At 40.1% G+C, this 26,759-nt stretch overlaps 1 protein-coding gene across 4 annotated transcripts in view; it reads left to right on the top strand.

Annotated features, from left to right (window-relative positions):
- Window positions 1-26,759, top strand: part of BCAS1 (brain enriched myelin associated protein 1) — a 56,708-nt gene that overhangs the window by 10,437 nt on the left and 19,512 nt on the right. For 3 of the 4 annotated variants that reach the window (XM_064168044.1, XM_064168041.1, XM_064168042.1), the window contains exons 4-9: window positions 4,571-4,726; window positions 5,404-5,448; window positions 10,150-10,290; window positions 13,761-13,796; window positions 14,113-14,316; window positions 22,395-22,562. In XM_064168044.1, the coding sequence (XP_064024114.1) occupies window positions 4,571-4,726; window positions 5,404-5,448; window positions 10,150-10,290; window positions 13,761-13,796; window positions 14,113-14,316; window positions 22,395-22,562 (750 nt within the window). The remainder of the gene's footprint in view (window positions 1-4,570; window positions 4,727-5,403; window positions 5,449-10,149; window positions 10,291-13,760; window positions 13,797-14,112; window positions 14,317-22,394; window positions 22,563-26,759) is intronic. The other variant, XM_064168043.1, reaches the window with a different exon arrangement.

Genomic DNA, 26,759 nt, shown 5'->3' with positions numbered 1-26,759 from the left:
CTTCTACCTTGTATTCCGTGTCTTATACCTCCTCAAACATGAACATCACAAGTCTTGTATAAACTCGTAAACTGCAATATTTGAGGATTCATTTGTAAGAGTAAACAGTTGCCCTTCAAAGGCAGCACCCATCGCTGGTATTTCAGACAGCTGTATGCGTGCATTTATAGAATCCATAGCTTCAACCCAGCAGAATACCAAGTCCTTCACTACATAAACAGAACAGCCTGAATAATTCACAGTGAATAATCTATTCAGTGCATACTGGCACTTCTGCTTGCAGCTTGGGAGTCTGAAGCTTTTCAATACTGTGAATTCCTGCAGATATTCTTGACAAATGCACACAGAGTAAGTTTTGTCTTGTGGCATGCAACAATTGTTACTTTTACAATCCCATGCAGAATTAATCACTTTCTATTTTGCGATGTACAGAAAGGTCACAGGTCGTGCTGTTGAAGCTGTACAGTATGAAACTCTCTGTAATTAAATAATCTGAAATAGCTTTGACCAGAAGTCAGAGTTAAACATTTGCTGGAGGCAAACAGTCATGTTGGGAAAGCTCAAGCAGGCAAGTGTTTGTAATAAGCAACCATCAGGGGACAGAGAGAAATAATCTAAATCTTACTCTGCCAGTTCAAACAGATACTAGAAGCATTGTTCATTCAGATCAACCTTTTTTTTATATATAAATAACAGTTATGTCCAAATATATTATTAATTTTGAATTCTGTTCCAGTCTTCAACTTGTGCTTATCCACGTCTTGAACCTCACTAATGGGAATAACATGGAAATCCCAGGCATTCGTCAGCTGTAGGTTATGTGTGTAAGTGTTTGCAGGATCCCAGCCCACACAACAGCATTTTTGGTGCTGGGGAGCCTGCTTGTGGACAAGTCTTCTGTTTAACAAAAGTGCCTGTACATCTCTTACATGTGGGCTTAAAACTGTGCAACTGAAATTTGAAGACTGGAAACTGGGGTTAGAGTTGCTCAGCGTGAAGGAGTGTCAGAACTGTATTACAAGAGTGACATTTTAACCTTATCCTTGACCTTCTGGACAGTAATTTTTAACTGTCTTCAAATAAGACAAGAAGTCTATGTTGAGGACAGAGAAAAGTTAAGGACCTTTTCTGGGAAAAATACATCAACACTTCTGAAATGTTGCCAACTTATTTTAACTCCATTTCTAAAACAAAGGCTGTGGCTCTGCCTTGCAGCACACTTGCCTTCTGTTCCCTCTAAAGTTGCTAGTTCCCATGTAGGATGGGAGAATGACCAAGTCTAATTTAATTGCTGTTTCTGTAGTAACTACAAACTGTTACCAAATAATCATACTAAAAATCCAGATATTGCTGCCAACAGTTCCTTCTCTCTCTCTTTTTCTTTTCTTTTCTTTTTTTTTTTTTTTTTTTTTTTGGATTATGACTTGTAGTATCTGTAAGAGCTAAAAGCAAAGCAAAGTTTCCCTGAATTGACTGCCAACACAAAACACACAGCATTGCTGGTAAGTAAGAGAGAGGCTCCACAGTTGTAGCTTAAGAGCTGCACAAACATTCTGTGTTTGGTGAACCACTCTTTATTTTTGTGGTTTACAAAACTACATTCAGAACACAGCATAATTAAAACAAGGGCAGAATTCATGAATTCATGAAGCATTTACTATGTAAGCCAAAGAAAAGATAAATTATATGCCTGAAATGTTTCTCTGAGCCATGATTCATACAAACAAAAGTGCTGGCAGGAATACAATCTTTTGATATGTTTTTCTAATGACTGAACTGAAACTACAGTATAAGTATTTAAGGTGTTTATTATCCCCAAGTTTGACTCCTCAAAGAAATGAATTGAACATTTACATAGTATCTGTTAGGTTCTAATACTGAGTTTCTCCTGTTATTTCTAGCATTTTCTTTCATTATTTGCCTCCTGGGCTTTGCGCAGCATATTATGCAGGGAGCTGCTGCAGAGATTTTTGTGGTTATTTGACTACGGCTCTGAAAATGTGACATTGTAGGAGTCCACATTCTCTCCCTGATTTATATGCTGATGGCCTGAGTCTGTGCTCCTTCCTACAGCAGTATTCCCACAAAAGCACAAGATGGATCACAGCATCTATTCAGGTCTAGATCTGAGTTGTTGCTCAGTAGCTAAAGGCAACTTTGACCTGGGAGTCCTGAACTAGAGTTCCTTATGCAGTAGTGGGCCATCAGGGGTTCCATTTGTGCTCTACAAGCTGGAGTTTGGAGATATTTGAGTGGGAAGGTGCTTCAATCTCTGCGTAGTCTGCAATAGCTCTCACTTCTGCAGGCTGAAGAGAGCCTTTAGCAGGAAGTTACCCTGGAAGATCTGATGACTAAGGTAGTACTTGTCACCTCTGCAGTTGTCCTTACTTATCTCGGGCTGTAAACAGCTGTTTGCTACGGTGCTTAGCAAAAGGATCCCTTCCACATAAACAGAGTTCAGATCAACACCAGACGTGGGGATTATGTGTGTGAAAAACCTGATTTGCTTATTTTTGATAGCATCAAGTGCTCCAGTTGCAAAACTAGTCTTGTTCAGCAACAGATCTGCCTCCTGTTTCTTTGGTCTCTTGCCTTAGGCCTTTGTTGGCCCTTTAACATCTGAAATAGAGCCAGCATTTTTCATATGACCAGAAGTCTTCAGATGACATCCCTGGAAACAGGGCAGCTGAAGCTGGCATGGCCATGCACATTCTGCATGGGACATATTGTTCTTGGAGCCCCTCTGGCCTGTAACTGTCATTTGGACAAACTGGTATGTTAGACCTTTGCAAGAAACTTCTAAATAGCCTGTTGAAGCAGTTTGAACTACTGTGCTGTGTTCCTTCCTGGGTAAACTTGGAATATGTGGGTGGATAATTAGACAAGAAGTTTGTTCTTGCAAGTAAAACCTTGCATAGTTTAACTCCTTAGATGTTGCATAGAGACTGGCCAGTCCATGCTCCTCTTTCCTCATGCCAAATTAACCCTCTGAATTTTTAAATGCTTATGCCTCTTTAGTCTATTCCTTCCTTTAATGTCCTACAGAAATGCATGTCCTCTGCAAATCCTATACAAATATTGTGGATTCTTTAATTGCTCAGTAGGGGTAAAGATTCTCAAAAGTATAACTTCAGCTTAACTTTTCCTGGGAAAAATGACACTGAACAACTGTGTCTAATTGACAGGTTAGGAAAAACCCTTGGTGACACTTCTTTAATTGCTCAGTAGAGGTAAAGGTTCTTGAAAGTACAACTTCAGCTTAACTTTTCCTGGGAAAAATGACACTGAACAACTGTATCTAATTGACAGGTTAGGAAAAACCCTTGGTGCCGCTTAAGACTTCCAGACAGGCTCTGAGAGCAGTGATTCAAAGATGCTGGTTTTTTGAGACACATGAAGATCAATTTTATTTTTTGTCCTGATTTTTTTTTTTCCTCTGGAGTGATCTGGGCAGCTAGTATCCCAAAAACAACATCTTTAGTCATTGCTTCCTAGGTGGCTAGATGTGTGCCGTTGACAAATTAGTTAGGGATGTTAACTTCTGCTGAAGAATTATGACACTATGATTGTCCATTCAATTGAGTCTCAAATCCCCAAGCAAAGTCAAGGCCACTATTATGCTAGACATAATTTAATGATCAAGCCCTGTCCTTAAAATGCAGACACTTAAACAGAAGAGGAGGATTATTGGTAGCACATAAGCATTACTAGCCAGATGCAGAACTCTTAAATATTAAAAAATGAAATCTTAAATTAGGACATGAAGACTTGTCTCAAGCTGCTCTTCCCCACATGTTTGCATTGGCTTTACCTGTGCAGGCTCAAGGCAAAAGTGGCCAGAATGGCAGGCAAATTCAGCATAAAAGGGCACCAAGCTCTCTAACATTCATTCAAGAAGATGTTTGGTTGGTTGGGTTGGTTGTTTTTTTTTTCAAACAAACAAACAAACAAGTGGACCTCTGTCTAGGTGTCTAAACAGAAACTGAGTAACTTAGTGTTACGCTTCAGTGGGTGCTTGGGCACTGGAGGAATATTTTTGGGCTTTGGGAACTGTAATTCCAGGAAAAGAGGAGGCAGCAGTATTACTTTGTTTTGTTGCCTTTTTTCCTCCCCTCTTCTTTTAATCTGTACCACATTTGTGTTTTGTTAGATAAGAATTATTTCTGGAACTGCAGGATGCAGAATATCGGAAGCAATCTTTCTGTGGTACAATCAGACACTGAGCCATCACAGACCAAAATCTCAGCGTTTGTTCCTATTCACAAGTTCAGCCTTGAGAAGAGAAAAGCAGTGTTGTTTGGGATGCTGTGTGTAACTTTATTTGTGTTTGTTGTACTTGATAGCTGAGAACAATGTTCCTCCAACCAACTGCAAATGCTGAATATATTAAAAGAGAGGGGAAAGTGATGTACAAATGTTCCATTGTTCTGAATACGTAGGCTGGAGAAGTATGATTGGAATCAGGGTTATGACTCTCAGCACAACATAATGCAAGTCACAAATGTTACTTTTTGCATTCCACTGGAAATTAAACAAGCTAGGACTAAGGAAACTGCCCCCTTTTTTTTAGGAGATAGATGCCTGCAACCAAAAAGACCTGCGGCAGGACTTGGCTGGTGTCAACTGTCTTACTGCTGAGCAACCTGAAAGGGCAGAGGTAAAACAAGACAAACTACAACCAACTGCTGCAACAGATAATTCCGTCATGAGCTTCCTTAAAACACTGGTAAGTTTTTGCCTTTTGCTTTTCATCTCTAAGTTGCACTTTAAATTGCTTATAAAAATCCCACGTGGACATGTTGAGCTAAACACAATGTTTGCTCTCACAGGCACTGAGAAGTAATGAAGCCAAACAGATGCCTTAGAGAATGACTTGGGTGTGACAGTCACAGAATGGTTTGGGTTGGGAGGGATCTTAAAGATCATATAGTCCCAATGCCCTACTATGGGCAGAGACACCTCCCACTAGAACAGGTTGCTCAACACCCCAACCAAGACGTGTAGGTACAGTGCAGTTATGATCAAATGATGATGACCTACTCTGGAAGCTTCCTCCTGTGCATAGATAGTGTAGACCTGGAGGCGCTCAGCTGTCTTAAAGCTGAAGCTTTATTTTGTAATATCTCCAAAAGTTCATTTTTATGGATTAATTGATGTATAAGCTTGAATAACATATCTTTGGTCTAGATAATTTTCATTTTAGCCATTGACTTTAAGAAATGCTGAGGAAACATTCATTTTATAAATATTCCCACATGGAGGAAGGTGGGGAGGGGGAGGAAGCAATATTTGTACCCTCGCCTCTGTGCTAGAAAAAAAACCACTGGGTTCAAACATATGATCTTTCTTATCTTTTGAAAGACTGAGTTGGGTGTGACTTTGTTTTTCTTAAATACATTTAAGGTTTCCCCAAGCAAAGCTGAAGCCAAAAGTGATTCTGAAGACAAGGTAGGTAGATTCCTCATTTTGTTGCTAGTCATTAGGTGGTTTTGACTTGTGTGTTTCCTCTTCATTGTATTGCTTCTTTCCCCAGCTGATGTTATCATTTGAAGTAATCAAAATGATTTTTCCTTTGAATAAATATGAAAGCAAGATGAGGATTAATAGTGCAGTTCTTCATATCATATGTTAAAATCAGGTCTGAAATGTAGCATTTTCTGCAAGGCTGATGATGACCTGACTCTTAACTCCATTATTCACAGAGCTGCTGCTATTTTCTTTACCAGTTGTGCATTTGTGTGTTGTCCTTATCTCCCAGCACCTGGTGAAGCTGCCACATCCTGGTGGGGAGCACAAGTGAGGTCCCCCTGCCTGCTGCAGCTCTGTGGCTAGGTGGACAGGCATGTGAGCAGAAGCCTGGTCCCATGTCCTGCCCTGCAGTGCATCAAAAGCCACTGTCAGGTCACTCCTGGGGTGCAGGAGGGTGGAAGAGGATTGGTTTTCAATATTGGAAATCAATAAAAAGCAGAAGGAGATCCCAACGTGATGGAGATGCTCTGAGTAGGACTCAGACTTGCAGAAAGAGGTATTCTTACCTGACCATGTAGAGTTCTTCCCCTTTACATACAGAGATTCCTCATCTCATTTTAAGCAGAGTAAACTGAGCACTCAAACTGTTCTAGTACAGTGCATCAGGCTAACTACCAGAGTGTGTGGTGTTCCTGCTGGGAAGCAAAATCTCTATTGGTCAGACAGGTACAGAATCAGTCTGAGAAATGCTGCTGCATGTGCCAGGCAGAATATGAACTCTTGTTTTTATATTGCTGACCATCTATTCTTGGATTCCACTGGTAAAAGGAAACTTTTCTTTTAGGGAGGGCATGAGCAGTGATACTATTTTACATGAGAATTCAGATAAACTTCATCATTATAGTTTTCATTTGCTATTAGAAATATTGAAAATACCAGATTGATCCAATGCAATTAGAAAATAAAACAACCCCACCCCACCAAAATGTGGAAAAATATAAACCACCAAAAAAAAAAAAAAATCAGTAGAAAACAATCTTCTGAAATGGAAAAATGTCTTTAAAGACTTTTTTCCATTTCTTTCTTGCCCTGTTAGTGCCAGAACTTACAGTAGCTTCAACAGAAGCAGAAGTGAGGCAATTTGTATTAAACTGCCTTCTGTCTTCTGATGTTTAATCAGCTTGCAAGCACATCACTGACACAACCTCCACACTAGATGTCCTTGCACATTGTTATGCCTATAATAACTAAGGTTTTTCTTGCAATTCCTTCAATAAAATGTAATTAACAGAAAGATAAAAATCCTACAACATGCATTGTTATTTTTCTGTGGAACTACTAAGTAGCTAAAATCACTGTAGGCATCCACACTTTTGTTTTCTAGGCTTTTTGTTTGGTTGGTTGGTTTGGCCCACTTAGTTTTCTTTATATAGCCTAATATTAAAATGGTGAAGTCAGTGTTCCCAAGAAAGCTTGGTGAGTATGTGGAGTGTACACATCACTCCCTGATTATAGCTCAATCATTCTAGACATCATCACCCTGGGCCAAGGTCTTCCAAGATATCCAGAAAAGGTAGCTATCAAATGGCACTGCTTGTGAGACCTGTAGCTCTTTCACAACTTCTGAAAACCCAGCTGTTAGCCCCGTTTGCATACCTGGCTTTATCAAGCTCACTCATGTGCTCCTGTGACAGGTGACGGTTGGTGCAGGGGTAGTGTAATTTGGAAACAAATATGCTGTTTGGGTTTGGCTGGCTATCACACCTGTGAGGGTAAACAAATCCAGGTGACTAGCAGGATATGCAAACTTGTTATGTGGAAGTTAATGGGAGTTGTTTTTTACAAGGAATTCCTTTATCTTCACTATCTTTCTGATACAAGGAATGACATTTTCACTGTGTTAAAGTGTTTAAAGGGTTCACTTATCAACCATTGTATAGAAAACCTGCAGGTTTTTCATCTGCCATGTAAAATGAAATAATGGAAGTTTTCGCCCTGAGAAATTACTTTTTCTTGAGGGTAATGATGTGTTCTTAAGTGAGGCTTTTCCTCTTGTGCAGTCTGAGGGGCCCTTCCTGAGTGTTGTGGCGCTTTCCAGTGGCTTGACTGGCGTGGGGGGACCACTGTGCCTTTGAGTCCTGGTCATGCTTTCATTTTGGCTGCTCATATACTGGTTTTGCAGGGAGAACCTCTGGTTATCACATCAGGACTGGGACAGTCCCAGTGTCTTTCAGTAGTGCTCTCCTATGGCTGGGAGGACAGACAAAGCCTTCAGTAAATCTGAGAAATAGCCACAGCTGACTTCAGCTTTGCAAAGCACGGCAGTATGCTCCCTGCTGCTGACACACAGAGCTGTGCAGCACCTGCAAAGCTGTACTCGGTAGGTTTTGTAGCAACATGTTGTCATCAGCAGTGCCCCTGGCTGTAATCAGCTGGCTAAAGACATGTACACTTTGAACAGCCTGGGCGCACCCTTCATGACTGTCATTTCATCCGTGTAAATACAGGAGTTTAGTATGAGTTGAGTCATGTTTCCTTGGATTAATTGATCCTTTCCAAGTTTACACTAACCAACATGGCATTTGGATCAAATCTGCTCCAAACACCTATCTGACCATTCTGTAGCAGATCTTAACTTGCTCCTGTACCGTTGTGTGTTTGGAAATACTGAAAATAGTACAGAGTAGTGAAAGGAACAAGGGCCAGTTTTGACTTTGCTAACCACAGGCTCTTCATAGTACAAAGCACTTCGTAGGAATAACGCAGATGCCTGGAATGAAGCAACCTAAAGACCAATGTCTCAGCTTTACGTGCACATAGATGTTATACTCTGTACTCTGGAACTTTCCTCCTGCCGTCCTAGTTGTGATCAGTCACAGTACTTGGTCCTTCACATTGTAAGCACTGTATGTGGGCTGGTTGTTTCTTTGCAGTTTGTGTCTCAATGCACTTCCATAGTTCTGGAGGTTTTTGTCAACTTGCTTTAAAGCATCCATGCAGTAAAAAAACTTTCATTTTTACCATGTTCAAATGTAAAAGAAAACAGAATGAAGCTTGTAGAGGGGCAAGCTAATTTACCAGAGGCTGAATGCATGAGTCATTTGTCACTGAAATATAGAATCATTACAGTTAGAAAAGACCTCTAAGATCACCAAGTCCAACCACCAGACCCACTAAACCATTTGTATTTCTTTACTGCATATTAGCCTGATTCTTAATTAAATCAGGAAATAAATTGCCTAAGGGAGGCCAGAATTAAGTTCAGGATAGTAGCTAACAGGAGGTAAGAAATACTTCATCTTCCTTTGTACAAGGCAATAAAAGGCATCTTTCTGCTTTAAAACTTAATGAGGAGACACTGAACAGTGAAGAATGCTGCCCTATAGTATTTGTGATTACTCATGTTATGGACAGTACAGTTACCACAAAGACTCTTGTGTTGTTGAAGCTCAGTAATGCAACCTTGAATATGTCTGGGTTTGTATCTCCCCTTCTTTTTACTTTACTGGAAAAGGTTAAAATTGTGGGGAAAGGAGAAAACCCCCTACTGTTCATAACATGAAAACAAGCTTTTTCCTGCACTGATAAATCCAGAGGGTTGGGTTGAAGACTGGAGAGGAGGAAGGGGTGGGGGGAGGTGGGAAATGACAAAAACAGCAACTTGAAGAGTGAAGTGTTGGGGAAGCACTTAGATTATGAATTAAAATAGCTTTTTCCAATGCTGTGAAAAATTAAATGGAACATTTTAGCAAATGTTGCTCATTTTTTTCCAAGATTTGTTGAAAGCCATTTATCTGAACAGGTTCACCTCTACCCAGTACTGAGTAACTGAGTCTTCATTGAGCTGCAGGATCTGCTACGGCCTCTTAAAAATAACCTGATATTGCTTCCCCACCCCCACTATAGACATCTGTCACTACTTCTTTATTTTATAGCCCTTTGTAGTGGATTTTTCAATGTGCTGTCTGTTTGGTTTTTTAGAGATATATTCTCTACCACTGCTATGCAGTGATTACCAAAACAAGTGTCCCCTGAAGGTACCTGGATTGGAATGAATAGGAAGCAGCACTCATTCAGCACTTATAGTGTCAGTTGATCATCACTGTTTCTGATACTTTCATTTCTAACTAATTCCATGAATGTTAGTGCAATCTTGACATATTTTATGTAGCATGTCATGAATATTCATACTCCTTTTTCATAAATAATGCATTATGCAAATCACTTTAAAGTCTCTAATGCTGCAATAAAAAGAAGGAAGATATTTTCAAAGGTTTATATATTCACCTATTTCAGCCTTTTAAATCCCAGATTCAGTTGGTTACTTATGAATTTTAAATGCAGAAGTCATTGTGGGACTTGGGTCTCAGGTAATGAGGGTTAAATTGGTTTAATTTTGAGTCAAATGGATTGTCTGAGCTTTTATATTTATTTTAGTACTCACACGAAAGAGAGATGAAAAAAACCCTGAGTAATCACTCAAGAGAAGAAAAAAAACCCAAACAAAACCAGCAACAACAAAAAACCCCAAAATCCCATAATTTGTTGTCCTGAGCAGAAAGAAAATGTTTGTATTTTTAGTGTTACATATATGAGTGTTTGACTGTCTTTCATGAACTAAGAATTTGTCAATATGTCAATTGACAATATTTGTCAACTTCCAATGCTGTTGTACAAAAGGGATCGAAGGTGGAAAAAGGCCACGGTGGGCAACCTGCTCCGAAGACAGCAGCAGATTCCCAAACTAAAGGAGGCAAGAAAAAGAAGGCAGACAGCCCCAAGCTAGGACACAGTACATTTAGTAAACTCTTTAGACATAAGGTCTGTATGAAGCCCTATCAAGAGCAGAACCCTGAGCAGTAACAGATGGCTCCTGTCACAGAGAAAAGTTATTGAATTGGTAACTGAAATCAGCATCAGGCCAGCCGGGCAGTGCTCTGAACACCACTGGCGTGGGCATTTCTGTGCCATGAGTTATGGAAACAACTCTCATGTGCAATGTTTCTCTTGTTGTACCATCTGTGAATTCAGGATTCTGAAACCAATCATCTAACCTTCCCTGCTACATGCTCCCCAGTTACTAATGCTCACTAAACTTCCCTACCCACTTAAATAAAAGGTACTGATAAACAATGGCTCGTGCAGATGGGAACAGCACCTGCAGTTGTAGGACAGGTTTAAGAAGTCAGTCCAACTACAGCCAAGGCTTTAGGATCCACATTGCCTTAGCAGGCACTGTCATGGGATGAAAATTGGTGATTTGGTGAACTAGGAGATCTGCTATGGCACAGAGAAGGTTAAACCATAGATTTTCCTTCAGAAGTAGTTACTGTTCACTGAGAACTGAAAAGTAATTGTTGGTTAAATTCTAAGTTTAGTTCAGAGGAAAAATTCTGGTTTTCAAGAATACTTTAAAGTTGCTCATGATGCATTTTTTTGTGTGTGTGTGTAAATGGTTGTTTCAGAGGACATTAGCTTTTTGTCTTTGGGGAAAAAATATCACTGCAGATTTGTCTCAAGGTCCATATTTGGGCATTTCTGCACTCTGTAGATAATCTGTCATAATGTTCTATGGCAGGGAAGCAGAGAATTGTAGTGTTTTAGCTCAAAAGAATGAAGAAGCAGAGACCCTTCCACCGGGGGAGGAAAGCAATTAATATTTAATGCTCACCCAAAACACCCACATAGAAAGTCTGGTGAGTAGGGGGCTTTATAAGCAGGGACACAAAGCAAAGACAGTTCTTGAAGACATTTTCAAACCAAAAATATTCTCTCTGCTGCCTCATTTTTTTAAGATAATAATGTCATCTGCATATTACTGAGAATATTGTTGTTCCTTCAATGGTTTTAAGACCATAGTTCTTACCAACAACCAAAATTAAGATCTCATTTTTTTAAGATAATAATGTCATCTGCATATTACTGAGAATATTGTTATTCCTTCAATGGTTTTAAGACCACAGATCTTACCAACAACTTAAAGTTAAGATCTCATCTTGAATATTCTAAATTAGTATCTAGTCCTTTTAATATTTCATACCATTAAAATATGAATATTCTGCTCATAATTAATTGAGGCTTCCTGGTAGGCCTACAGAAAAGCTGGGAAAGGACTCTTCAGGATTATCAGGGAGTGACAGGACCAGGGGGAATGGAGCAAAGGTGGAGATGGGTAGGTTCAGGCTGGATGTGAGGAGGAAGTTCTTCACCATGAGTGTGGTGAGATCCTGGAATGGATTGCCTGGGGAGGTGGTTGAAGCCACATCCCTGGAGGTGTTTAAGGCCAGGCTGGATGGGGCTCTGGCCATGGCAGGGAGCTGGAACTAGATGATCCTTTTGGTCCCTTCCAACCCTGACTGATTCTATACCTGGCTAGCATTCTGAAGGTGCTAAGCCTCTTTTGCAGTGAGTTGTTGGAAAAGCTGATTAGTTTTCACTAGGTAATTTGATAGCATTTTAATGAATTGTGGTCTGGAATGAAAGCAGTTATCTTGAAGGAATGCAACAGCACTCAATTTTTACACCAATAAAATTAGTCTTATAAAATGTTCTTACTTTTAAAATATTCTTTTCTTGTTTCAAAGCTTATTTTCATAGCTTTCTTTCCACATACAAAATACAGAGGCAATAAGTGAGGTATCATTTATGACATATCAAGAGTAAAGGAGACAAATTCAAACGGTGCCAACAGTTGCCTTGCAAGGCTGATTGAAAGTGGAGATTCAAATCAGAGTGCTTATGTGACAGGCAGGCCCTGAAGTTATTGCCTCCTGCAAGCAAATAACTGTTTTTATGTCCTCTCATTGGAAATGCCTTACCACGGTGTGCCAACTAGATTAATAGGTAATGAAATCCACTATTTGAAATTATCACTTTAGTATATGAATTCTTATTTTAAGGATTTTACTCTTTCCCCTAAACGTTTTCTCTTTGCAAGTCTTCCAAAAAGCACTTTGTGTCTTACTGAACAGAAAATTAGGTGAACAGAAACATTGTTTTTCAGTTTCCTGCATTTACATGAATACTAACTTTAAACCAACCTGTGAATGCTGTTTTCAAACAGCAGTGTGCACACTAATATAAATCCATAGCGTAAGGTTATGCAGTGTGACTTGGCCATTTGACCTCAAACTCTGAGTTTGGATGGCATTTGACATTTGAGTCCCTCCTAGGACTTGATTTGCATTGCATGCCACTTTTCCAATGTAACTCTACTGATCTATGGAATTTTTACTTGGAAGAGAAGTGTTAATCACTTATTTTCAACATTAGTACTGAAGTCATCTCATAGCATTATGCTACTTATCACTGGCTCTGGATATGGTTCATTAGAGTTAACTACAAAAAGTTCTTGGCTCCTGCAAAATAATTCTCGCCTATTCTTTCAATACATCTGCAAAATATATGGCCAGCTGCCTAAATCCAAGGGCATTGGGCTCACATTTACTTGAGTTTGTGGCTTGCTGCTCCTCTGTTTTCCAGCTCAGATACTCCTTTTCAGCATAAGTTGTGCTGGATGCTAGTGTGAATAGATAGTGCTATGTACCATTGCCTAGGAAGGAGTTTAACAAACTGAATCCCTCCTGGTTGTGTGTATTTTGATGAAACCAGGAGACACATCACTAAATATTTCCACTTGCAAAAGAGTAAATCCCACCTAATGCACAAAAGTGTTAGTGGATGGACTTAAACCAGCCTCCAGCACCTGCAGAGATTCTCTTTGTTGAGCTGTGACTCCTGCTTCTGAGTTACAAAGCCACTGCTGTCCTGTGCCCTTCGTTTCCAGGCAGTCATTGGCCTCTGTTTTGTGTCCCAGAAAGCAAAGCTTCTCACCTTGAAGGTGATGTTAGCACGTCCCAGGCTGGTATGCAAATCCCCTAGTGGAAAAGGATCAGCTCTGGCTTATACATGTGCACACAGGCTCAGCTCAGGAAAAAGTCTTTTCTGCTGTCTTAAAGTCCTGTGTAATGTCTTTTCTGGAGAAATTGGGAGTGTATATGGAAATACACATTTTTAAAGAACAGGTCGAGGACTGCAAGCACAGCAGTGTGAGCACAAAGCAATTCCACACAGGGCTGCAGTACTGCTGCAGGTAGAGGGATGGGAGCTGGCAATCCCTCCAGGCAGCCTTGCCTCCGCCAGCGAGCAGTTTCCATGGTTGCAGGAGCCAGGACTTTCACAAACATTCACTAAAAATAAAATAATTTGACACAGACAATTCCTGAACTGTGTAACTGTGAGCACTGACATTGCCAGAAACAGACTTGTCTTTGTGTTTTGTTTCCCTTCAGGCCGCGAAAGAGACCCAACAGACAACTAATACCAAAGTGAGTAGGATGATCCAAGTTATCTGTATGAATATTGAATAATTATTCTCACTGTCATTTTCAGTCTAAAAGTGCTTTAATTTATGTTAATCATCTCTGTTAAGAAAGGTGGGTTACTAAGTAATCTGTTCCCTCTTTTCAAGACCCTACTTCATTGAGAAGGACAGGGATGCATCTCCTTGTTGTCTTGTGTATCCTGTGCAGTCAGGGTTCACTGTGCAGCTTACGTTTTTGTACCAGGTGATACCTGAATGTGCTGCAAATGTCTTGTCCTTCACATGTTTCCAATAGCCTGCATGTTCCTGTTTCTTTACAGAGCACTGAACAGCAGCCTGTTATCTCTGTAAAATCAGAGAAAAATGTCCCTTCCTCTCAAGACCTGCAGACAACTAAGCAGAATACAAAACCTCCTGAGCCTGCAGCCCAGCATCATGCAGCAGGCTGTGAAGCCCCCAAAGAGGTAATGAAGGAGAGAGCATCATCCACTCCTATGCCACTGACCAAGCTCTTTTGGAAAAAGGTATGTCTGTATTTCAGAGCTGGTCCACCCCACAGCTGCATCTTCACACAGCTACTGGAATTATTGCTAAGCACAGTTATGGTACAGCAATCAAAGCTGCAAAGCAGAGCAGAGCCCACGTGCGTCCATTTGCACATACCAACATATATGTGAGCTTTGGGCAGTCACAACTGCACACAGCTAATAATGGTAGTTAGAATCCTGCAGAAGAATCTTATAAAACAGTCTTTTAAACCTGTCTGTAGTATTTTTATGTTTTTAATGACATCATGGAAGAAGCACATTTATTCTTTGTCATTTCAACACCTTTGTTAAAAACCCCATGAAGATTAAAGCTTTGTTTACCAAATAACATCATTTAAAGAGATAATAGCTGAAAAAATCCATTTCATTTTTACAAGAATTGTTTGCTTTAGTTCTAAATATCTGAAAATCTAGAATCTGATGAGTCTTATTCTTCCTCAATAGCAGAAGTTTTATACCAGAATGGGAAGACAAGATTTTTTCCTCAGGTTAAATAATGATTTTAACTAAAACTAGGACTAACTTTGAAAATGTGGTTCCTGTTTCCATGGTCCTTAGTGGTTCATAAGCTGAAAGTTTATTATTTTCTTGTTTCATTTAAGAGAAGAGCTGTATTAAATTTTACTGAATCACTGTATGTTGAATAACTGCTTGCCTGGGCTGCCGTTCAAATTCAAATCCCTGAAATGAGTTGCTTCCAAACACACAGATGCTGAGTGAGCAGCTCACCTTGCATCTTCTTTAGCTGTATTTTCCCTGCTGAGCAGTGATCCTGGAGATATAGTTTGGGTATGTTACCTACATTTTTAAAAAAGAAGGTGCTTAGATATACATGTGAAAACAATCTAAGCTGGAAACATTTGCTGCTTGGGACTTAATTTTCTGTGGAACTGATCAAATCAGGTACTTGAATGAGGAAAGTTGTAGAAGAGGAAGAGGGAGGGGTTTTATATAGTTACTGCTACAGAAACCTCCTCCTTTGAGTAGTCTGGCTTACTTGAGAAAGAGATGGGAAGTAGGATGTATGCTGAACATCAGGATGAAGCAAGGGGGAAAAAAAAGAAGCCTTCTGGCAGATGGTTTCATGCAGTTTCAGTGTAAAACTGAGAGGAATACATCTAGTCTCAAGTTCAGTCATTTCATAATGAAGTAACAAGGTCTTTTGTGTTTGAAAAATAAAAAAAAACACCTAAAAAGGGAACATTTCCTCACAGAGAAGTAATGATAAACATTCATCTGGAGGTGAAATTGGTGGTGATGGTGAGTCAATTAAAAAAAATCTGATTCTGTCAGATTTCAAATCTACTTTCAAAACTTTATCTTGAAACATTAGCCCAAATGACTGTAGTAAGAATTATTTTACTGCTCTGTGTAACGTGGATTCTGCCCACAGCGAGGGTCAGCTCCCCATAGCTGGTATTACAGCTAAGGACTATGCTAGATTTAGCTCCCTACCCTGTGTTTCTTTAACATGAATAGCAGCATGAACGAGAAGTCCTGGTACACATCTCAGAGGAACAAATCCTCAGCCAAAACTGTCTTTCACTTCTGTTTGTTCAAAATGCTGAGTTGAATTTTCATCATCTGCATAGGTCAGTGAATGGGTAGTGTTGTAGAACACTATCTACAACTCCATGCAGGTTTTGGTTGCTTCTGAAAACATTAAGAGCTAGTTAAATCATTTATGCAAATGCACTGAACTACAATAGTGTGTGAAATCCCAACCTTGTTAAATGACCCCATTTCTGCTTAGTTAGAAATTCTTGGGTGTGGAGTCATGCTGAGACCAAACTATTTTGTAAACTTTCTGAAGTAGAGAACTGAATTTGATCCAAATAGTTTAAAAAACCAAAACTCTGCCTGCTTGACTGTTTAATTCCTTACATATAAAAGGCTGATGTTGCTTTACTGGATTTTCTTGACAGAGAATGAGATTATATTTCCTTTGATGAAAGACCCCAGTGACTCAGTCAGCTTGAAGTTTAAAAGAAAAAAGGGGAGAAAAAAAAGTCCTTAGAGTACAGGTTAGCCTGAAACTCAGCTTAGTTTGAAGTTTCTGGGGTCTTTTTTCTGCAGTGATTCTATCTTTCCTTTTTGGTATATTTAGTGTGCTGCCCTTTTTGCTAAGGTAAAGAATTGGTACTGGTAACTATTCTAAATAGATGTACAATTTAGAGTGGTGTGTAGTCTGTCTTTTGATCTAAAAATTAGCAATGACAACCCTCAATACCTCCACGATTCAGATCCAGCTTCTCTCTTTCCAGGCAGTCTTTTAAATATCTATCTTCTGATGAGCTTTCACTTCAAAGTAAAGCTAATGAAGTGCCTGTCAACACATTGCAGTTATGTTCTGACTACAGACGAATAAATATGTAAAAGAAAGAAAAATCCTTCTTCAGCTCCTTAGATGGAAACCACTTTGACTGTATTTGTCCTGATTCCTGAACTGTCTGCACAAGAATTTTCCTAACTGTTACTCAACCGTTTGTCATCCTTGCTTGTTTGGGGTTTTTTGTTTTGTTTTGCTTTGCTTTCAAATACTAAGAAATATGAATAGAAAAAATACAGTTAGTAATTTCACATATTTGAGTTGGAAACCTGGTTTCAAGACCTTGTAGATATCTGATCAGGGCAGAAGAACATGACGCTTCATTTATATCTGATCAAAGCATGCCAGTAAATGATGGAAGAAAGTAATTGAGGGAGTATTATTCAGACTGCTCTGAATAGTATTTAAAAGTGGTGATTTTTATTTTGTTATTTTAAGCTCTTGCAAGTCTGTTGCCACACAAACACAGAGACTTGTGCCCTTTTTACTTTATGCACTGGTAACAGTTAACTAGTTTGTGGTTTCCATTAAGTGAAGCAGAATAACACTTTTGATAGCTTGAGTCTGCAACCATACTCTGCCACAGGAAAGCCAAGATAACTATTCAGGTGGAGCGTGTAAGATAAATGTTCAAACTGTTCAGGACTTATCGAGTTCCCAAAGTAGCTTACCTGTTCCCATTCTGGAATATACCACCTGGCAAGCAAGGGAGAAGGGGATTTTGGGTGAGTTTCGCTGGGTAAACAGATGAAGGAACTTGAAAGAGATTTCCCCCTGGTTGAGAGAGTGACAAGGACTATATGCAATGAGCTTTGGAGGATGATCTCACAACCTGGTCACTGGCATAGCTGACAGCCTTACAACATGGAGGGTCTCTCACCTCTTCAACTCAGTGAATAAAACCATTAGGATTTGTGAGTCAGAACAATATTCCTGGGCTTCACAGCTCAGTGTGCTTTAACCATAAACTGACAGTGGTTAATATGAACTGGTTAATAGTCTGAGCTGTCATAGCCCAAGATCTCTGAGTGACACTTTCAGGCAGCAGCTGCAGGTCACAGGTGACTTCAGGGTGGAGGTCTGAGAGCACATTGATAGTTAAAGGTGAGCTACCTTAACTGCAGAAACCTCTGTCATCTTCATATTGGCAAAGGAGGGCAGGAAGGTGAGTTAAAGTCTCTCTAACCCTCCTGCTTCCTGCCTGTGAGTCTATGAGTGGCAGGAAGAGATCTCAAACATAACTGCTCTTTTAAGTGGAAATTTCTTGAGCAAGAGGTCGTCTCTCATACACATTGTTAAGGTAAAAGAAAAACTGCTCATAAAAAAAGGTATGAACCAAGAAAAGCAGAAGAACTTTTTTGTGTTTAATGAGATGCAGTGGAGAGTGCCAGTTCAGACTCCAGCACAAAATCTAAGCAAGGTATAATGTTTATCTCGATCTCGAGTTAAGAGAGAGCAACAAAAAGGAAGACACCTATCAGTTATCCAGGTCAAAAAATAACTTAGGCTTTCATGAGGCAACATTTTTTTATGGAGCCTAGATAAGAAAATGGTGTAGTGAATACTTCTCCAAAACAACAGGAGGGTTTGTAAGACCCAGAAGATGCCTCAAAGCAGGCACAAACTTTGCAGCATGACTGTTTTAAGTAAGCTTATTACTGCAAAAAAAAAAAAAAGGGATACTGCCATTTAAAAGATAGGAGAATGCTTCCCAGACACAGTGAAATAAAAAGCCTCAGAAAACACTCTTAGAAGACACAACCAGCAAAGGCAAATTAAAAGATTATTCTCAAAAAGAAAACAAAGGTAGCTCTGTAATAGGGAGCGAAATAGATGGTACTCATCTTTCTTCAAACAAATGTATCTTGAAATGTTTTCTAAGCTTGGCAGAGTGCCTTTAAAAAAAACCTAAATAAAATAACCCAGCAGCACTTCTGTCTCCGTGGTGCACAGCAACAATAGCTGCTGACTTAGGCTGAATTTATTACCATTTGTGTTTAAGGAAACTGGAGGCAAAATTTGAAGCCTTGGATCCAGCAGTCTCAGTTGATGAAATTTATAGGTATAAAGAGGTAACTTTAATGAAAATGTTTGTTCATCCACGACTCGTGAAGCTGCTAGAGCTGGGCTGTTTGCAAATCGTTATATACAAATGGCACTTTCTTCCCAAAGCTAATCACAAAACTTGACACCACTTTTGCTTTTCTCCCAGGCGAAGCAAAGAAACTGAGCCCATTGCTCTAGAGAACAGTTTAGGTTAGTGTAACACCACTAAAATTTTATTGACCTCATCTTTGTCAGGCTCTTCCTATTACACTTTCCTGCCAGAAACACCTTGGTGATTCTCCTGAAAGCACAAATGATTTTTTTTCTTTCTAATTTCTTAGGAGAAACAGGGGAGGGGGGGATTAAAAAAAAAAAAAAAGGTGATAACTTCATTCTTGAAAGTGTATCAGAAACCTTCTTTGCTGGAAGGATTTTTCCCATCTAACAAGAGACTAGGCATAGGCATCCTCTGCCTCTCTGTGGTATGCAATATACCATGTCATGTGTCACCAGTCTCTAGGCATCTGCCACCTTGAGCAGTCTTAGAATAGGACTTTGTGGTGTCTCTAGAATTTCCTTTTTGTCCCAGCAGGTCTGAATGCTTTTATCTGATTGCACAGAAGTTGTGGAAGCTCCAGTCTTGGAAATATTAAATGCTCAACTTGACAAGTTCCTCAGCAACATTATGCAGGAAGCTGGACTAGGCCTCCAGAGATATTTTTGAGATATAACATCATAAAAGAAAATCTACAGCATTAGTCAATTTGGTCTTAGAGAGGGAGATACAAGAGAGATCCCTGGTAATAGTTACAAGAAATTTCTCATAGTTCTTTTAATAAGAAGCCTAAGATCTCAAAGAAGATAACCTGTAATCTCTGCAACAACTTCAATGTGCCTAATAGTAGCTAATCAGAGTAGCTGCATTTGTACATTCTGTATCTAAATTAAATTCATAAACTTTTTTTTTTAACTTTATTCTAAAGCAGGATCTAAACATTCCTGAGGCTTTCTATGGAATCCATCAAGTAATGTACCAAAAGTCACTGATTACTTTAGACAAATCAATCTTTCTCTATAGCTATCACTTAGCTCTCTTCTTTATTGAAATAGACAATGCTTTCCAGAACTTGGCATTTTGCCCCAAGATGCATTTGTTATCAGTAGTGACACTAACACTGTTACATAGACATATATTGAGAGACAAAACTCATTTGGGTTGCAGCTGTAACCACGTAACAGTAATATGATCCCAAACTGTAATCTTTGAATGATGAGCTCCTAGAAGCTAGGTTGCTGCTTTATTGAGCCACTGTTTCAACTCACACAATGAATCATTTCCTTCAAGCAAATAGATGGTGAATTGATTACATGTATGTGTGAACAGGCAGCAATATAGATTAAAATTATTATAGATTGATTATCTCCAAAATGTTCATAAATATAAATTAAATCTGCAATTCCATGGAGAAGCAGGCTGTGCTGCAGTCATCTCAGACAGCAGGGGGCAAGGAATATTTATTTCCTCATCATTATTCCTCCTCTATCCCACCCCCAAAATATTCATTTCTTCCACAAAAGGGGGGTAAAGAACAAAGCAAAATCTCTCACACTGCTCAAGACCATGGTGAGTCCCCATCTTGCATGTGGGTTCCCCTTCAACTGAAATAATATAATGGAAGTAAAAGATGTAATGCTGAGAGAAAACTGCATAAGGATACCGAATGGTTTCTGAATGAAGAGCTACATAATTAGGATTATTGGGTTTTTTTGCTCAGAAAGGTGTTGGCAGAAAGGCAGATGATGGCAGCATACAGAATGATTACTGTGACACAAAAAGTGACCAGGAAAGATCAGTAATTGCTCAAAATAAAAGCAGTGGAGTATCAAATAAAATAATTTAATACAAATAAAAATAAATTACTTTTCTTTAAAAAATCATACTTTATCTATAGAACCCATTGCCATAAAGTGCTGCTGGAAGGCAGGAACTTGATATATCAACTCAGAAAATGTTTAGCTAGATTTCTATAGAAAAATAATCCATCAGGAGCTATTAAACCAAAGATACCACATGAGAATCACCGTTTGGAAGCCAAAATGAAAAGTGTGTGAGAGCGGTAGTACTGCAAATTGCTGCTGCAGGAGGTATCCATTTTTTGCCACTCTCAGTCAGGATCTGGGGTTGGAGTGAATATGTAGTATCATCTCTTGCATTCCTCTAATGTTCATGTGCCCCAGATTAGTTTGGTTACAATAACTATGAGTACCAATTACACGTGAAGACTTGTAAGTACATGTGAAAACTGGGAAATGTCCTTTGGAGACTTATATGCAGCAGTTCTTTCTTACAGTAACCATGGCACACATTTCAGCTGGAACTGTGCTGTATTTCTAAGCAGCACAATGTGTTGAAGTGCCAATACCTGGGGTAACTGCTCCTGTTTGATTTAGTGCTGAAGGCTGAGGATGAGGCTTATCCTGGTTTTCCAACGTTCTTTACCTCTTTGCTGTAGGCTGCAAAATGACAAAGGGCTTGTCCCATGTCAAATTACTTGGTTATTAGCATATTAGCCTCTGTTTGTGGCAGAAAGAAAACACTTCTTTATGCAGTTACAGTGGGGTGGGAATTATTAGCAGTTCTTGAGGGCAGGAGAATGTTACCTGCCAGGGCATTTATAGAAGGCTGAATAGTCAGCTAAACAAATGCTTGTTCAGCTGTGTCTCCACCTCCTGCAGCAGAACTGTGCCTCCTGCTCACGTATTCTACTCTGCACGGATCTGCCTCACTTAAACACATCCAGCATTCCCAGGACAGCTTTGAGAAGGCTGTGGAATGAGACATGCAGAAGATTAATCAATAAATCTTATGGGGATCCATATTTCAGAGGAATTTACAAACCACATGCCTGTGATTTAAGTACTGTTATAGTAGAAGGAACTTTCTAGTAATTCTCAAAAGCTCAGTGGGACCCAAAATCCTTCTACAAAGGCAATGTTGCTGAGTACCCAGCAGCTCTCCTTGAACTCAGATGAAGGTCAACACTATCAAAGAGAATGACGGTGACCCATGGGATTAAGTGAAGTAATATCTTTGCAACTGGGAGGAGGAGCTAGTGCTCTGTGTGTGTGACCAGTCTAAAACCCCCGTGGCTGGAACATTGCACTTCTGTAGTTCACTCTTTAAGAAGGGTGCTAAGCAGAGTTTTGACCATTAATAAAGTCCATAATGTCTTTTAATTACTTAATCCTATTCTTTATTTTGTGTGCAAATTGCTGTGCATGATCATTCTTGGGTTTACTGGTTTTAGCTGCGTGTCATCTACTCATGGCATATACTGCTGTAAATCTTTTTGTTTAAGTTTTCTTTGCAAATCATAATCAAAGATGAGTTATTTGGAACTGGTCCTGTGGTTCAAGAAAGGCTATTTCTTCAATTTAAAGAAGTGCTTAAAACTTCACCAGCTCATCTGCTGCTTTGAGTTGGGATAAATTAAATTCCTAAAGAAACCTGGCTAGATACAGTGAGGCTGAGAATGCTTTCACACCACAGTTGTTTGTGATGTTCCAAACTGCACTGCTGAAGCACCTTGATGGCAACCTCTTTAAAAAACCCAAAATCTTATTGATTAAATCTGAATGTCTTTTCCACTTTGTTAATATCTTCCCACAATAACTCCAGAATGCATCAGAAGAAGCAGAGATTGTGAGCAGTGAAAAAGCAGACATGCCTTTAGAAGCTGTGACTCCTGACAAAGACGAGAGTAAGAGCCCAGAAGCCACAGAAGTGAAACCTAGAAGAGAAGAAAGTAAAACTCCTAAAGCAAACCTGAGGAAGTTTTTTAAACTGGTAAGCAAAGACACTGCATTTCCAGAGCTCAGCAATGTCCTTCCTCTAAGTCTTGACAGGGGGTGGGGGGTGGTGTCTTTAAAAAGCCTTCGAAAATTAATGTCTGTGGGAGTCCAGGGGTGAAGCTCTGCCAGTTTCCAGAGATATGTGACCTTGCACACCCACCCCGCAGCCCATTGCCTCCGCAGCCTCCACTGGTCCCTGCCCCAGGTTTCCCCCCGGGCTCCCCCCCGGCTCATCTCGCGTTCTGCATCTCCCTCTTGTGGCTCGCTCGGGAACGGCCCCGGGGCCGCCACAGCTCCTTGGGCTCCGACCTGGCTGTGTTTGCCGCATCGAGGTGACCCGTGGAGATTGAAGAGGGGAATGCCACGGCACCATTCGTAAGTCATACCGAGGAAGCCTTCATCTTCACAGGCACCTTCCTCGGGGTGATGTGAGACCTGGGCAGATGTGCCCACAGATGAGTTAACTCTTAGCCCCGGCAGCGTTGATGTCCCAGCTCGGCGTCTTTCCAAGTTCTGGGCTTGCTTGAAGGAGGTGTATTCTTAGTAGTGAATTTGTTTTATTTTGGCAGCTTATGTAGGCTAGCTAAACTGGCATGCAAAAGGATACAGCTAATAGTTCAAGGATGTAACACATGAGACGGAAAAATTAAACACAAAGACTCTAATCCTCATTCCCAGAACGCTGGAGAGAGGAAGGAAAACACCAAGGTGATACGGTGGCTTACTGTCATCCTGTAGTTGTAGGCATGAAGCTGTCCTGATGGCTTTGTATACTAGCAACAGCCAGACTCTGTTCCTCAAAAGAGTTCAGAGAAGTGGCCAAGAAAGAAAAGAATCCAAGTCTAGAACTAACACTTCTGTGTTTAAAATTGTAGGAGGCCTTGAGGCTTTCTGTAGTAATTGATCTGTTTTGGCATGGTTCACAAATGTGTATGGAAGATTTCTATTTTTAATCAATGCTCTTTTATTTTCAGGCAGCTACATAGTGTGGGTGTCAGAGGAACTTATGTGTTAAAAAAAGTTAAAATGTGATTTTTTTTTTACAGCACACTGCAATAAATAGCCCAGGCTGGCTGCTCACAGGTATGGGCTAGAACATACAGCTGTGAGCAGTCACATTGCTAAAGGCTAAAACTTGTCAGTCAGCTCACAGAAGGTGCGTGCAACAGCCCAAATTCTGATTTATTGTTTTATTTCCAAAATATTGAAGTTTGGGTCATGTTCAGGTTTTTAATTACCAGTTCAACACACAATGGGTGCATTTACTTTTTGTTCTTCAGAGTTACATCACTGCATAGCCACTCCAGTTTATTTGAGGATCCAAGCTAAAAATTCCTAGTATCAGCCAAGAATTGTGCACCCACATGAGATTCTACAAAATTAGTCAGTCTGGGAAAATCTCAACCTTATTTTATCCAGGGGGACTTGTAGTTATCCTGCATAGAGGCTTGTCACCATGGTACATGCTGGGCATGCAGAAGCTGACTCAGGGCCAGAGTATATCAAAGACTAGTATCTGTTGCAACCACGACTTCAGATTATCTCAGCCTACCAAAAAATTAAAATAAAAAAAATAAAGCTATTCCACACCCATCTTAGTCACCATGGAAGTAAACAGAGCTGTGTTTAAAGCAGTAAATGTAACACTGATTTAATCAGAGCAGGCGTTTTATCCAGATTTTGGCTGGTATGTAGGCAAACCTCAGCCTACCTGGGAAACAAAGCTGTGTTAACTGTGCAACTGGTTTTGCAGCTTTTTTGAAATCTCTACTACTCATCTGCTCTGCTTTTGGCTCTCAATTTGCAAGTGGATTATTTTAGTGAATTTATTGTCCTTGAAGTATGTCCCAGGCTGTTTCCTCTGAAAGTTTTCTGGATTGCTGGATTGCTGCCATGCTGTTCAGCACAGTCAGAGCTACGTAGCTGCCCTACAGCTTAGCGCTGACTGGTCAGTCACTATTTCTGATTCCCAAAGCAGACAGAAGGATCCCGAGCCACTGCTAAACTAGCTTCTGTAAAGCTCTGAAACTAGTGGTAAATGCTGCAAGTGCATGAAATGCTTGTGACTCCAACACAAGTTTGATTTTTTTTTCTCACAAGGAAAGGATGAGGAAGCTCATCTGCTGTGGGGCTGAGAGCTGAGTGTTTCAGACTTGTCTAATAGGGCACTTCTGCTCAGAATAGCTATGCTGGCAGCCTGTCTACTGGAAGGTATAATTTCCTGTATAAAAGGTCAATTTTTACCGTAGTTTTGTCTTGAGGTCTGGCTACTCTACAGTAACAGCCATAAAGTGGAGGAATTCCGGAGCCAGCTTTGCAATTGCCAGCTCACGTCCTGGAAGCAGCATAATTCTGGCACTGTGAAGCTCAATGCAGAGCAATTTGCACATTGTGAGGGGGCTAGCATTTGCAGCCTCCCCATTTCTCATGCTAATGCCATTGGTCATCTGTTCCCACTAACCCTAGTTAATTTAAAACTAGGTCAGACATACAAGTTTACACTGCAGCTCTGGCCACAGCGTGAATATACATTTGAGATGCACAGTAAAGGGCCTGACATCAGACCATCACCTTGCACCTGCTACCTGTGTGAGGAACCCAGCCCATAGCGCCTCTGAAGTGAAATGCTGGGGAGGAAAGAATGTCTTGTGGTTGCATCCATTCAACCTTTTTCACCTGCAACTCTGGACCAATCTCAGCCAATGCCTGAATATATCTTGTGGTGTTCCACCTTCCACAGGTGACACTGGGGAAGGAGATTCCTGGAGGTGTGGGGAAATGCCTTGAAGTGGCATCAGAGCCTATACAAACCATGCCCTCCGTGTGAGACAAGTCACTGACTCACCCAGCAGGTCCTCTTGGAGCACTTCTGCCTTGTTGCAGGTGGAGCAGGCCATGAATTCTTAAAAGATAGAATCTCACTAAGCACATGTACTTATGGTCTCTGAAACAAACCATGCTTGTTGATGAGAAGGAATGTGGCAGGACTTCTTTGATCAAAGCCAGGCTTCTGTTTACTGATACTTTATTGTTCAGTCCAAGTTCAGGCAATAGATGTATTATCGCTCTGGCTGCAAAAAGAGATTGGCTTTTAATTCTACATTAATAGGACTGTTTACTGGGTTTCTCTTCCAGAGGCAGAAAATGATCCCAAAGTATTCTGATAGCATCCACAGCTATGTTACATGGGTCAGCCACTCAAGTGCCTAAGGAAAGGAGGCTTATCCTCTTCAGATTCAAGTCTGGGACTCAGAAATTAAGTTAAATTCTACTTCAGTCTTTTGTGAGCCTCAGACAGGGAAGTCAGTTGTTCTAACAAGAAGACATTTAGATCCATTTAGCACCGTAGTTGCCACTATTGGTACAAGTATAGGCATTGTGAAAGCCCGGAGTAATTTACTTTGGAAAAGGCAGTGTATATCTCAAAGACTGCCTGCTGACTTACTCATTACAGATGTCTCTTCTTATTTGTGATGACTTGTTTGCAATTACAAAGGTCTTCAAAGTCATTGCTGTGGTCAAAATGGTAGAGGGTTAACTAATGCTAAAAAACTATTGGGAAATCACAGAAAGACATAAAGTATTAAAGCATTGTGATTCAATAAGAGATGAAGAAACACTACTGCTCTTTTATCTATGCCACTCCTACATGAGTGCAAAATCTTGTGCTTCCAGATGAAAGTTACTCATGTCTCGTTAATCAAACTCAAACAGCTATCTTATCATTTATCAGACCCAACACACATGTCGACAGCAATGGCTACATCTGAGCTAGCTATTCCAGGTTCCCTCTAAGGGCACTGGGTAGAGGTGAGCAGGTCTGAGAGCTCCTTAGTGTCAAAGACATGTCAGATGGTGTGAGATCCTAAAGTTTCTGCTTTTCTCCATGGAATATAGAGATGAAAAGCTAGGTGAGATAAATCTCTTCAAAATTAGGTATTTTGCAGGGATAAGAAAGGTGTATCAAAATGAGCAGAACTGCCAACTTTAAAGTGAGGCTGTAGCCCTTGTCCTCAGCCAGAAAGCTGACTGGCAGCTTTATTGGTCTGAGATAGCATTGGGTATGGTCTCTGCAAATGAAATGTCCTATTTCTGGATTAATTAAATACTCCCAAGGAGAATATATCCTTCTGGAATAACAAAAGATTTTTTTTTTCCAATTTGGCAGCAGTGTCTGTGCTAGCCCTCTTCC

This window comes from Pogoniulus pusillus, chromosome 29, assembly GCF_015220805.1.
Source record: "Pogoniulus pusillus isolate bPogPus1 chromosome 29, bPogPus1.pri, whole genome shotgun sequence".
In the NCBI taxonomy this organism is placed as follows: Eukaryota; Metazoa; Chordata; class Aves; order Piciformes; family Lybiidae; genus Pogoniulus; species Pogoniulus pusillus.
This window is presented reverse-complemented; position numbering and strand designations above follow the sequence as displayed.